Genomic DNA, 14,639 nt, shown 5'->3' on the forward strand with positions numbered 1-14,639 from the left:
ATCTTTTGAGATGGTCAAGGATTCTCTTGCTATTAGAGGCAATAAAGAGAACAAGAAGTAGGAATCCAAGTCAAAGAAAAGCTCCAAGACTCCTCGAAAGAAGTCCAAAGTGAAGTGCTGGAATTGTGGGCAGACTGGTCATATCTGAAAGGATTGCCGAGAGAAGAAGAAAAAAAGTAAGCGTTCTTCTGATTTTGGGTCCTCTCAGAATAAGGATGGAGATGCCTTTTGAGTTGCTTTGGCATGTCAGATATTTGTCGATGTTTAGTTCAATCACGATGCCATTAAGAATGGGTACCTTGGGTCTTTAGCAATGATGCAAATTCATCATGTATTGGTGAAAGTTCTTCATGTAACTAGAGATGTTAACATCTTGAAGATTCATAAGGGGTCTTTGTTAGAGATGTTGTAATCCTTAGTTAGAATGTTTTCATGTCAGGATATACTCTTGAGATGTATTTAGACTTTTGAGATAATGTGTTTATGTTAATATGGAGCATGTGATCTCTTTGGGTGAGATGTTTTAGATCATGGTTGTCATGTTTGAGTTCCTGATTCTGTAGTTGGAATTTTGACAATGATCTTGGTTCTATTTTTGTGGTTTGAGTACACTGATCATTTTCTTGGTACTTATGATATTGCAACTAATGGTGCTCTTGGAAACATGAAAACGTAGATGGTGCTGAGTTACAATGGGTAATAGGCTCAACTAAAAGGCATTCATCTGTGATAACACAGTTAGCATTTGGAAATGAAGAAAGGGTATGATACAGGGTGTTGTGAAGACTTGCTTGCAGGTTCTTTGTATACAGTTAGTATTGTGAATGCTTTTGGTACAAAGGTTTTATTTACTTCTATGAAATGTTGGCAAAAGGATCTTTTTCAATTCTAGCATTACCTATGCAGTGGGAGCTTCTTGGTGTGTATGTGATTGTCATTGCACTTGGATTTTGAGACTCTAAGTAATAGGTTGTATATGTTGATGATTTGAAGTTCATCTTGTTATATCTTGGAGGTATGTATAGTTGGATGTACTAGCACTTGCTGTGGGTTGTATTCTAGCTATATTTGTGACTAATGTTGACACATTTGATTAGCCTTGGGAATGTGATTTTTTTGTGTGCTGGAAGTTAGAGTTATGTTTTTCTCAATAGATAGATTCTATTTGTGTCTAGTGGCAGTGGCATGATAGAAGGTGAGAGTATCTATGGATGAGATGATACTTCTCTGCGTGTGTCTCACTGGTACACAAAGTAAACTGTATTTCCTAGTGGTTTGTGATTGAATGGTATATTAGCATTGATGGACTTTAGAAGTCCATGGCTCTCAGTGAAATTTGTATGTTTTTGGCATGGCCGACAGGTCTAGTGGATTCCTCGGCAAGTGGGAGATTGTTGGGAATATGCCTCAAATTCTCCTGACCATGTTCGGTTTGATCGGAGTAGCCTATACCAATGAAGTAGCAGAGTGTTACCTTCTTGGTTGTTGAACACTTTTTGATCGGGTGACTTAGGCCAATGTATTTCTCTCCATCAAGAAAAATCTTGCCGATAAGCTCAGCTTCTTAGACTTGGTATCGGCTATTAGGAAGGGTTGATATTTCTTACATCGAAGTCCTGATGTGTTAGCTATCTTTCGGTTGGACTACATCGCATATCGGCATAACAAGTTTTGAATTCATCTCAATGACCCGGTGAAGTCAACTTCAGTCATCAGGGTAACTTCTGGATGTTATGTTGAAACTCGATGGCATCACTTTTGGCTATTGGGTTGACAAGATGAAAGCTACACCATAGTCTGATAAGTCCACTCTCTCCTGTCTTGGAGTGCATCACCCATCAGGGTAACTTTGCATATCAGGAAAGGTTGTTGGTGTTGTGCCGAAGTCTGATGAGGTTGTCTATTGGTTATTAGGGATCAGTCAAGCATTTCAGATGTCTTGCCGATGACCAAATGGAATCACCTTCAACGATCAGGTATCATTGAGAGACCGGGTCTACCTATTGAAGGTTATCCCGAAAAGCCGATGGATTTGACTGGTTTTGGAGCTGAGCTATTTTGGGGCACATTAGTAATTCATCTACGGTTCATTGGGAGATCGGAATAGCATGTCTGTGGTCTGTCCAATGGCTGATGGAGTGAAGACCGATTGTGGATGTGCGATGGAACCAAAGTCTAAAAAGATGAGCTCGTGGTCACATTAGAAGTTTATGTGGGTGTATTTGAATATGGGCTGACCTGACTTTCAGATGAATGTGGGATATTTGGTTTCCATGAGTTCATGAACCAAATGGAAGTCGCTTGACAGTTAGACTTCTTGGTGGTTGGAGTGATTAACTATCAGAGTGGCCAAAGGAAACTGAAATGTAGTTGGACGAATGGAAGACCGTTGGATTCCACAATGGTTATGCTTAACTGATACATTGCAATCTTGCCTGATAAATATGTTGCCAGAAATGTAACCAATACTAAGAGGAGTGAGAAGCTTAGAGTTGCATAGAGTAGAAGGCATGAAGTGTCATTGAAGTATGATAGGAACTTTGAGATGCTTTGTCTTGCTCGATGTGTGAGGAGTGAGAGAGGTTGAATGGTGGTTGAGCATAGTAGAGTGAAATGATAGGTCTGGCCTAATCAAAGCAGAACAAAATGACTATGAAGGAATGTAGAGGGGCTACTTTTTTGTAGCCTTTCATGACTATAATTTTAAGTGTTCTACATGATGTTATAGTAGAGTTCCAAACTATGAGAGTCTGAGAACAAATATATGTAATTACATACTTTATCTTTATTGTAATCTGTTTGTTGTAAATAAAGTAGTCTTGCAGTTGGGTGGTGGGTTTTTTCCCGTAAGGGTTTTCCCATGTAAATATTGGTGTTCTGTCTCTGTGTGTTTGGATATGTGAATCATCTCTTTGTGTCATCTTAATGTGTTGCAAATAATTTTAAAAGGCATACTTTCTTAATCCCCTATTGAATTGACGTTAGGAAGACATTTCCGCACTGTGCTTTCTTTACACATACACATGCAGTCTCATTAGTCTCTGAATTGAAGAATGTGATTTCAGGTCAATGAAGATAGTTCCCTTAAAACAGTTTGCAATCAAATTCAAAGATGGAAAAGATGCTCATTGAATTCAAAAACATAGTTTTTTCCTCAATCCTATTTTATAGAAATAGAAGCAACAAACAATGAAGCACACAATTTGTTAAACGGTTTTCCAATTTCATGTTAATTTAAATTTCATTTCAGCAACATGCTGCACTTACCGTCCTGCCAATACGGTGCTACCCATTTAAACTTTGGGTTATGAAATTTCTTCCCTAAAATGTCAACGCATCGAAATATGACTACCTATTTCAACTCAATCTATTTGCCAAAAATTATGCCAGAGAAGGCACTCTACAACTAGGGTTGATGTGGATCGTATGTGTGGAGGAGGCGTAAGACCTCCTCCATGGTGGTAAGAATTTCTTCTTATGTCCTTCTTATTTTTGACCTATTGTTGAGGCAGGTGTAGTTATTGCAGGTACGAGGGACGCCAAGAGCAGTTAATGTTAAATGGAGGTGGGGGTTAATGGGCTAGATGCGACCCATGTGCCCTTTTATAAAGCCGTCGAGGAAGAAATATTTGGTACATCCTTCTGAGACACCATTGTTGGTGACATCATGCAGGTCTCGCAAGAGGCCAAGTTCTCTCTGGTAAGTGCTTCACCTGTAGGCTTCAATGGTGGAGACAGAGGATGAGGTAAGGACCCTACCTTGGCTCCTTGTACTTTCTCTATCTCTCCTAACAATGCCATGAATGATACCCTTGAGCTTGAAAATAAAAGACTCCAAGACATTGCAACTTTCCTTGCAGTAACTAATGTGGATAAATGTCCAGCTAGGAAATTTCTTGATGATTGGATGAAAAATGTATGGGTTAGAAAGCTAGGGTTGAATTTTTCTTTCTGTAGAATCATTCAGAAAGTTTTTTTGCTATTTTCTTTAAAGACAATAAATCTTAGTTAGAGGTTCCGCATAAATAATTTTGGGCCATTGGCCGAACCGCCTTCAGGGCCCTCAAATGGTCTTTTGATGCGATTAATGAAGAAATTCTGGCTATTTCTTGTCCTCGTTGGATTCTAATTAAGAATTTACCTCCCATTTTTTGGAATTTCATTTCGCAAGTGCTTGATCTGATAGGAAAATTGGTTAGAGTTTATCACTCTTCAAATCTTGTCCCTAATCTGGATGCTAAAGTTTAGATCTCTATGAATCTAGGAGTTGACATACTCAGATTTCTCGATATCAAACTGCAGAATGAACCCTTCACCTGTATTCTGGAAACCCTAGGTGGTCTGAACTCATGCTTCTTATGTAGAAGGAAAGGAAATGTTAGGTGATCTTTCCCTATTCCCTCTAATAGGTCTAAGCCCAATGTTAACCCACATGGGACCAACGCGAATAAAGATGGTCCTGTTACACACAATTCATCATCGAAGCCTTCTAAAGAACTGCCTGTTAGAGATAAATTGGACTTTCTCATCAAGACCATCAATAATGCAATGGCTAGTTTCCCTAATGCTCAACTTGTTGATCCCCCTAACATTGAAAGAAATACCCACTTCGGCCCATTTAATGCAGAACCCTCCCCACTTGGCAGTTTCTGCAGCCATCACCCAGATGGAAGAAATCGACTATCTCTAACTTTCAGGTGGTTTCAAGGAAAAATAAAAAGTCTCAAAATAAGAATGCCCAACAACTAGCCCTGGAAAAAATTAGGGCCAGAGGCCAACATAATTCTCATTTTGCCAAACTAGGCTTCGTGCAAGAAGGGTTTAGAACCCCTCTAGAGAATCTAGCAATGACCAGCCCTAGCAAGGACTCTCATGTCAAGTCAATAGTTAGGACTCTCACGCATGAGGATTGCTCCCCTCATTCTATCCTCATTACATCCCTGGCCCTTGTTCCTATGAAAGCTAATCCCTTGATAAATGTTGATAATGTCCTTTATGAGATTATCCGGGCTGCTCCAACGGTTAACAATACTAGAAACCTTTGCTTTCCTGTGATAGGAATGTCTAAGGGGGATTCCCAGGAAGATGCCTCCTCAGTGGACATTCATGAGTTTGAGGTGGAAACTAAATTAAGATCCAACTTGTTGATCATTAATGGTGAGGAATTAAAGGATACAAACATCCCAAATGAGGAAATCTCTGAGGGTGAAACACTCACCAGAAGGAGAGGGAGGTCATTAGGCTCTAAAAACAAACCATCTGCAATGCATAAAAAATCTAACCGAAAGGCGAGTATCCCTAAATGCTTTAACATCTTCAAGGCTGACAAGAATGATAAATAATTGATTGTTCTCCATGAAATATCTATCTTGGAATATTTGAGGGCTATAATCCCTTAACATCAAATATATGTTAAGGAGAGTGCTTAATAGTCAAGAAGCTAAATCGATTAACTTTACATTGGAGATAAATCTAAACTTCATTTAGAAGGACACCCTCAAATTCTTCATTAAACATGAGAAAGGAAAAGGAGGGGCTGCCATTCTTATTAACCCTAATTGGAAAAAATCTATTCTTTTCTACGGAGACTCCCCTTGCAATAGAGTTGCTTGGGTTACTTTCCAACATGAAGATTTTTCATTCAGGATATGCAACATATACACCCCCAATAACTACAAAGATAGATCTAAACTATGGAAATAGCTTGCTTCTCTTCTTGATATTCCATGGATCCTAGGGGGTGACTTCAATATGGTTAAACACAAGGATGAAAAATTAGGAGGTGCTTCTATTGAATGGAAAGGAGGGGAAAAGCCTCACTGGGACATAATAAAAAACATGAAGAGATTTTTTGAACCATTGGAAGGATTAACACATGTTCATAAGGGTATTTGGTTTACTTGGTGCAATTTCTAGAAATCTAGTAACAAAATCTACTCGACTGTATAGATTTATAAAAATAAAGACTTCTTATCCTTTATCCCAGATCACCAAGGCTTCCCGGTGGTGGTCAAACCCTTCTCCCTCTCTAACCATCACCCATATTTGTTGAAATTGTCACTAGGAGCACGAACAAACCACATAGTAAGGCTAGTGGTAAGTTCATTCTTAAGAACAATCTCCTCAAAGACCAAGATGTTCTTGCAGCTATCCATATAGTAAGGATGTTTAATAAGTGGAATCCCTCTAGTGGTTCCTATATCAACAAATGGGATACCTCAGTCAAAATTTGGCAGAAGATCCTTGGCACCATTGGCAAAAAGAAGGCCAAAGATGCCAGGCATGTTGAGCTTATTCTATCCTCTAATTTGCACAATACAGAGAAAGACCTTCAAAATGACCCTAGCAACTCTCATATTACCCACTGAGTGGCAGTGGCTAGAGATGAACTCAGAAAATGACAGCATCATAAAGCACTAGGTGCCCCAACCAGAGCCAGGATGCTCTAGCTCTCTCAAGGAGACAAAGGTTCTAAGGTTTTTTTCAACCTTCTAAAACAAAAACAATGTAAGGAAAAGATTGATAAGCTATGGGTGTATGGCCAGGAAATTTATGTTGATGAGGAAATCATGTGTGAGTTCCTACATAATTCAAGTAATTCCTTTCTGTTTTAAACAAGGAAAAGGGGATCAACTCATCATTCTGAATTCATTCAAAATTCAATCTACCATCTTTGTGTGAAGAGATTGAATCTAGTGAATTATCTTCTCCCCCTTCCTAATGTGATGGTGAAAAGTGCTTGAAGGATAATCAATAGTAAAACTCTCATCTCTCTTTGAGGGAAAGGGTAGTTTTCCTCTTGATCTATCATTCACCATTTTCCCACCATTACAAATGCAAATGCCTAATTAGGACTATGTGAATGAATTTTAAGCCATATTCAACACTTTAAGGTCCTAATCTAACCTTGCAATTAAGAAAGATTCAACAATTTTGAATTTAGAATGAACCAAACCCAAGTGCACAATTTTGTGCTACAAGTGCACAAAAATGTCAAGCGAGTGTGCAAAACAGAGGGTACAAGTGTGTAAATTATGTTCACAAGTGCGTAGAAGTCTTGATGAAGGTTTGAGAAGGATTTTGTTGCTTGAATTGATAAGGATAAAGACCAATGACAAATCGATCAAAATTGACAAAAAGGCTTATTTTGATAAATGATGATTGATAAAGGATTGATGACAAATCGACAAATCTTGACAAGAATTAATGATTGATGAGACTGATAACAAATAGATGAAGATTGACCTTATAATTATTGATAATGATGAAAAAGGGTTGATTTGATAAAGATCGATAAGGATGCAAATTGATTGATTGATAGTTGATTAAAAGAGGTTTGATATTGAAAATGATAATGATTCAAGATAAACCCTAATTGACACTGATTAGGGTTAAAATGATCTCCAATTGATATGAAAGACTAATCACAATTACAGATTGAGCAATAGGATTGACATTGACAAGACCTAAGTCAAATTTGAGGAAATGGAATCAAATAGGAAAAGAATGGAGAAGAATGACACAATGCCAAGAGATGATAACAATCAAATATGAGACATAGAGGAATCGTTAGTGAGTGCGAAAAAGCCTAAAAGAAGGTAACACAAATGTTAAAGTATGACACCACAAGCATTGACCATTTTTAGGTGCCTACATAGGGCACCACTTGTGCAACTTCCTTGACCACCTATGCAACTTCCTTGACCACCTGTGTGAATTCCATGACCACATGCCCAAATTTTTCTAGGTTTGATTAGTTTTTAATTATGACCTAATTTGACTTCCCAGATAGTACCAGAGGCTTAGGTGACCAATTATCTTGTCAATTTTGGTTGTCCGTGTTTGATTTAGCTTAATCTGACTAATGTAGCATTCATGTGCCCATTCTTGATTTGGCTTGTGAAGTGGAACAATTGTTTTGTGGTCATGATTCCTTTCAGGACTCGACCTTATGATTGGTCTATGTTTGGAAGTCCTATTTGTAGAATATGCTATCTGTGCATTTGTATGGATCATTTATGTTCCCATTTGCTTATTTTATGCTTCATGATATTTATGATGATCCATAGGGAATAGGTTGTCGAGGCACATTAATGGGGAGTGGCTCTCTATGGGGACTGGGGCCCTAAGTGGCTGCTAGGATAAGCCATAGGTGACTAGATTAATAAGTGATAACATTAATTAAACTTTAGGATGAGATTTATTTGGGTTTTACACATACTAATAAGATAATGTTGTGCCCACTCATGGCCTCGTGTGCTTGTATAGGAAAAGGGTGAGATTGGGAAGGCCTACTGGTATGTTGAGGTGTTGAGATGACAACCTGTCCATCTGTAGAGGTGTTGAGCTGGCTTGATCATGCAATACCTTTTCCCCGCCAAAGGATTGTATAATTCCACATGAGTTGTCCATGGGGGCTGAGGTCTAGAGTTAGGAGAGGAGTCAGACTGCCAAGATAACCCATGAGAGGCTATGCGATGACAATCTTCCCTTTGTGTATTCTAGTAGCCTATTGTGTCAATTTATGTGTGAATGTATTTGGGAATTATTTTGGAGGTTTTGGTTGATATTCTTGTTTGGGAAGTCTTTTGTGTGTTATTTTAGAGGTGTTATCTGTTATCTATCTTTGGGAGGTCTTCGAATGCTTCTTTTGATGGTATTTTGGTTGTTACCTTTATCCTCTTGTCTTGTAATATGTTGTTTGTGTACCTGGGTTATCAGGTTGATTATTTTTGTTATCCCTAGCCTTCTTATTTATTGATTGGGGTCTTGTGTCTATCTCCTAGCACAAGGGGTAGACCTATAGGTTCCACATGGTTGTGTGGCATTTCTTTTTCACCCGTTGGGTATATTTTGGTGGGCTTGTTCGTGTGCAACTACATGGATCTTTACCATGTGCTTTTCAGTGTCTTCATATTTCAATTGTGAGATGATTCATCATTATATTATTATTTGTAGTGTATCCTTTAGAAATGATGTAATGGAATATGTAACTATTTATTTGTATTCGTAACTGTAAAAGTTATTTGAGATTCTTCCAAGTGGAAAAGACTATAATAGAGCTATTGTAATAGATGCAATTGTATCTATGGATGCCTTGCAAGTGAATGAGTTAAGTGAATTACATACATATTCTTATTCTAAATGAATAGTTATCATAGGAATCTTTCATTTGGTGTTTTAAAATGAACCTAATATAGATCTTTAAATGATGAACCCTTAGAGTACAATTATGAGATGTGATTATCTTCCGCTAAACATTGTTATGAATCTTCTATATTGTATAATGTGTTCACTTAGTACTATATCGAGTTAAAGATGGTTGATGTCTTATGTTTCTTTAAAAATAAAAATAAAATTGCTATGCATTTGAGTTATTCGCTGTCATTGCTCTTGGTTCCCTCGCAAGGCGTTATATTATACATACTTTTAAGGGTTTACCTAAGAGAATTTGTCTTCTTGAAACATTATGAAAACCCTTTTACGATAATCTTAAGTGAGAAATAGAGTATAGATTAGAGGTAAACACTAAGTATGGTCAAAATCCATAATCACAAAATTGACCTAAACTATTGGAATTGATTCCAAATAGAAAGCTATATTAACATAGAATCTAAGATACCTATTTTACTGGATCAAGAGATAAGTAACATTATCCATTTTTTTACATTTAAAGATAGCAAACACAATTATCTCATTATCAATAACAACTATCATTAATTTTTTCCCTTTATGAGTTATTTTGCACAAATAAAATTAAAAACAATAAATATGCATGCCTAAAAACTGTGTCATGTGTTTCTTCTGTGATAAGAGAATGCAGATCTTTAGTTCTCTATTTTTGTTTACTTTTTTGGCCTATCTTTGTATTTGATCTTCGCGTTATTATGTAACTCTCTTCATTTTGAATTTTTTTAATAAAAGCATTTTAACTAATGTTGAAAGACATTCTATAATTGTTTATAAGTGGGAAAGATCCATTTATATAAAAAAATTCTCAATTGACGCCCATCTAACCATTTTTTATATTTTCTATTCAGATTGGTATAGTAGTTAACTCAAAGCCCTCCTCCACCTCTACCCTCAATGAAACTGTTGAGCATAAGAATGGCAGAAGTGGCATAGGAGACGACTTGAGAGTAGTTGTACTCCCGCAGCTGCATCATTTTCTTACAGACCTCTTCTCTATTATATGTTTAGATTATTATTTTTTTTCCTAATTTCCACAATTTATTGCACAACATTCAAATTAACACAGAGACTATTAGTTTGATTTCAAAACAGCTCTGTTTCTAAAATAGGTTACACAAATACCGCCACTTCTACACCCTAAGCTGCCTTCACATACTAGGCTTTAAATACTAAATGCCATATCTTTTGAAGTAATTTTTGAATTCTATTTTTATTGTTTTCATTTATAATAATAATAATAATATTATTTTTTTCAATCAATGAAATGTGCGATTGAATCATATTTTTCACAAATATGCTTGAAAACTCCACAAAACGTGCCACTTATTATTACTAAATTTGCTAATAAAATTTTTCATAACAAATATATCCATGACAAGCCCATGCCCATTCCTTAACTAAGAATAATAGCCATAATTGAAGGAAAGATATAGAGAGTTTGCTAAATTGAGCAAATGTACTTGATATCTTAGAAAATATAAATATGATGGAGATATAGAACTTTTTCAATCAAAACTTTTATCTTAGCCGCTGCAAAGCTTCTCAAGTGCCATATTTTCATCTCCTTTGTGTTTTTCTAAAGCATATCTGGCTGCATCTTCATCAAAACCCATTTCAACCAACTTCGATACCTTTTCTTCCATTCCTAGTACTATCCTCTTTGCAAAAGATTGTGTCCAATGACGTGCAGTGACCAAGAATTTTGGATAATCATTCAAGTATTGCCGTGCCACCATGGCATCCTGAGGATCATTAGGCTCAGGTGTTGAAAGCAAAGCTTGTAAAGAAATTAATGTGGTTTTCAAGGTTAGAGCTGGGCTCCACTCGTTTTTTAAGATATCCAGGCATATTGCACCATTTTGGCTACTGATATTGGGATGCCAAACTTTTGTTATAAATTGCATCTTTGGTGGCTCAAATGGATACCCATCTGGCAAACGAATGTCAATCTGGAAGGAGCCCTGTTCATAAGGGCTGTCCATGGGGCCTGCAATTGTTCCACACAGATGTGACATCTCATTCTCCTCAAAAACTTTAATGCTTACTCCTGTTAAATTCATATCTTTCTCTATTTGGGTCAATTCCCTCTGTACGCGTTTGGTGTCCACCATTGTCAAAATGCTAATACTAATGGCAGTAGTCTTCTCTCTGTAAATTAGAACAAAAGGATTATCAAACTTGTTGCTCTCTGTGTTATCAAGAAACCCTAAATGCAGTCTATATATGTAGTATCCGTTTTTGGTTTTATTTTTAAATGATTTACTTGGTTGCAAGGCCGACAACCCTCCTCCCTTTTCTTTTCAAACCGCTGCCTGCCTTGCCTTTCACAACGCTATTTCATGCTTTGACAATTGAAGTAATCCAAAAAAAAAAAAAAAAAAAAAAAGTGTTAACTATTTTATTATAACACAATTTTTTTTTATATTAAAGATAGAGGGAACTGTAACAGAAAGAGAGAGGCTGGGTCTCATAAAAAACAGCAGTCACCACCAAGGGCCTGCCCCAAGTTCTGTTACATGAGGAAGAACATAAAGACAAAATTTACACAGTATCGAAGAGTTATCAAAATGAAAGTCCAGCAGAGAAATTTAAAGAAAAGCACTAGCTTAGAATGTTGTCATAACTCACAAGCCAGGTGGTCCATCCCTAGGGTCCCTCCATCCAAGTAATGCTCTTATGGTTCTGGATCTGGCTCAGTGTCTCCACCTGCTCATAGGAAGGTTGCTTGTTCTCCCTGATCTCATTGTTCAGCATCCTAACAGCTTCTTCAAAAGAGGAGAGGTCATCAAAACTGTGCCTCCAGTCAAAACCGCACTTAAGCTCGTAGATGAACATCGTTGCGTGTCCATCCCTCATGAATCTCCTGAGCTTGGTCCTTTCCACGTTCAGCATGAATATGACTTGCGTGGCAATATTATAAAAGGTAAGTCTTCAAAAAGACTCAGTAAGGGCCTGGACTGGCCACAAAATCTGTAGATTTGTATCTTTTTTCAGCCCATGAATATAACCAGAAATAATTTCCATGATATTAACTAGGTGGGGGAAAGAAAAGCCAAACATCAACCATACTTCCCTAGCAATAGAGCACTCAAGGAGGATATGCCTGCCAGTCTCAGGCACCTTACATATGGAGCAAATATCATGCGAGTCATAGTTCCCCCTTATAGGAAGCATGTTAAGAATAAGCAACCACTTAAAGCATTTGACTTTGGGTTCAATAGTGCTTTTCCACAACCTACTAAAATTCTTCTGCCACTGGAGAGGTTAGCATACCAGAGATTGTTCACATGAGTAATAATAGAAGTATCAGAAATCAGGAGAGTAAATCTTTCGGGCCTTGATTTTAGATAGAAGAGTGCCATCTGCCCATTTGAAAACCAAGAATCTATGAGAGTCCACATGACAGTCCTTAGGGAGGCGAAACGAAGTACAAGCATGCTTGATTAGGTTATACGTTCTCTTTTGGGCAAGGGCATATTGAATTTAACATTGAGATCTTCCCATGAGATAAGGGAATCATGCTCAAGAACATCAACAAGGAGTTTGATCCCTTTGTTAGCCCACAATCTAGTCGAGCACCCCTTAGTCAGAGCCAGGGTTTACCTACATGAGATAGATTCCAACAAAGGGATCTTTCGCCATGAATCAGATCATCATTGCAGACACTGGTGTTGACCAAGAACCCTTTGACATGTTCCCAAGCCTTCCAAATGGATCTAAACACACATGAGCTCTGGACAAACATAGGAAAGCTACCAACCACCAGGTCAGTGAAAGGCAAACCTTTCCAGGATTTAGCCTTCTCAGGGACAACCCTCTCAATATTATTCCTAACTAACACTTTCCAAGGTTCTTGCCCATCAAGGGCATGAAAAATCCACTTAGCTGCAAGAGCAATGCCCTGCGTTTTAAGGTCTTTAAGGCCAAGACCCCCAAGTTCTTTTTTAACATGACACCAACCCCAATTAACAACATGGAGCTTACTATTTCCCTTGCCATCAGACCAAAGGAATCGTCTGATCGCCTTTTGAATTTCCAAAATCTGATAGTTGCTAAACATCCAGGTAGAAGAGTAGTAAATATTATATGAGGAAAGGATTTTTTGGCAAACTTGCATTGTGTCAGCCAAGGAAAGGAACCTGTTGTTCCATTTATTAAGCTATTTGTCAACTTTCCCTTTGACCCAAAGCCACATGTCTTTGAGTGAGGGGGAAACAAAGAAAGGAGCACCAAGTTACTAAGCAATTTTATCGGGACCTCCCCATTGGTACTTAGATCTACTAAACCAGTCAGGGGGTTGATTGTTCTAGCTAAGGAAGGTGGATTTGGATTGAGAGATTTTGGCTCCAGAGATGGAGCCCAAAAATTGAATCTTCAAGCTCAGATTATCCATGTTTTGCTTGGTAAGTTTGAGAAAAAGAGTAGTGTCATCAGCGAATTGAATGTTGAGAAGCTCATTATTATCAGGGAGTCTAATATCGTCCACCTTAGGGGAGATAGTGTTATCTCTGAGAAGGTAAAAAAGGGCATCAGAAGCAATGACCAACAAGGAGGGAGCAAGGAGACACCCTTGCCTAATGGAGCAAGATAGCAAAATAGGGGCAGAGAGGGAACCATTAACATCGATTTAAACAAAGGCATCATGTAAAAGCACCTTAACAAATTGACAAAGTTCATCACGAAAACCGAAAGATTCAAGCATCATGGTAATAAACTCCCATTCCACCCAGTCATATGCCTTCTGATAATCCAGGAGGAACATGGCAGCATCTTGGTTTGATACCCTAGCCCACTCCATAGCTTCCCAACTAGTGATGAGATTTTCAAGGATGTACCTCCCCTTGATAAAACCAGTTTGGGTGGAGAAAATAAACCTTGGAAGTTTATTTTCCAGCTGAGTGGCAAGTATTTTAGCCAATATTTTATAGGAGGCATTGAGGAGGGTAATAGGACACCAGTTCTTAATGAGAGCCTTATCCCCATCTTTAGGAATAAGTTTTATGATGCCCATGTTGATACAGATATGAAGGGAGCCCTTAGAGATAGCCTCATTATACAATTCCAGCAGATCATGCGAGATTCAGTCACTATTTGCTTTGTAAAATTCAATGGGGAGCCTAACAAGCCCCGGGGCCTTGTCAAAGAAAAGAATTGATAGCCGATTGAATATCCTTGAGGGTAAGAGGGCATTTGAGAAGGTTGGAATCCTCTTCAGAAATCATTCTAGGGATGATAGCTTTACTCTTAGTCCTATTCTCCTTAGCACTAGATGAGTCTTCAGAGGTGAAAAGGTTTTGGTAAAAATGGGCAAAGGCCTCCATAATATCACCTAAGTCAGTGATCTCAGTTCCATCAATATTCAGTTTGTCAATATTTTCTCTTGCATGCTTATTCTTAAGGAGAATAAAGAAGAACTTGGAGCCCTTGTCCCCATGCTACAACCAATG

General features: G+C 37.9%; 1 protein-coding gene across 1 annotated transcript; it reads right to left on the bottom strand.

Moving 5' to 3' along the window:
- Positions 1-10,715: 10,715 nt before the first annotated feature.
- Positions 10,716-11,303, bottom strand: LOC131028494 (ubiquitin-conjugating enzyme E2 27-like). Its single transcript, XM_057958775.1, has one exon. The coding sequence runs from the start codon at positions 11,301-11,303 to the stop codon at positions 10,716-10,718; it is 588 nt and encodes a 195-aa protein (XP_057814758.1).
- Positions 11,304-14,639: the final 3,336 nt, after the last annotated feature.

The sequence above is a fragment of the Cryptomeria japonica genome, chromosome 5 (assembly GCF_030272615.1).
Source record: "Cryptomeria japonica chromosome 5, Sugi_1.0, whole genome shotgun sequence".
Classification (NCBI taxonomy): domain Eukaryota; kingdom Viridiplantae; phylum Streptophyta; class Pinopsida; order Cupressales; family Cupressaceae; genus Cryptomeria; species Cryptomeria japonica.

Excerpts from the sequence above, each read along its gene's own strand:
- LOC131028494 (XM_057958775.1), bottom strand. The coding sequence starts at position 11,303 with ATGGTGGACACCAAACGCGTACAGAGGGAATTGACCCAAATAGAGAAA.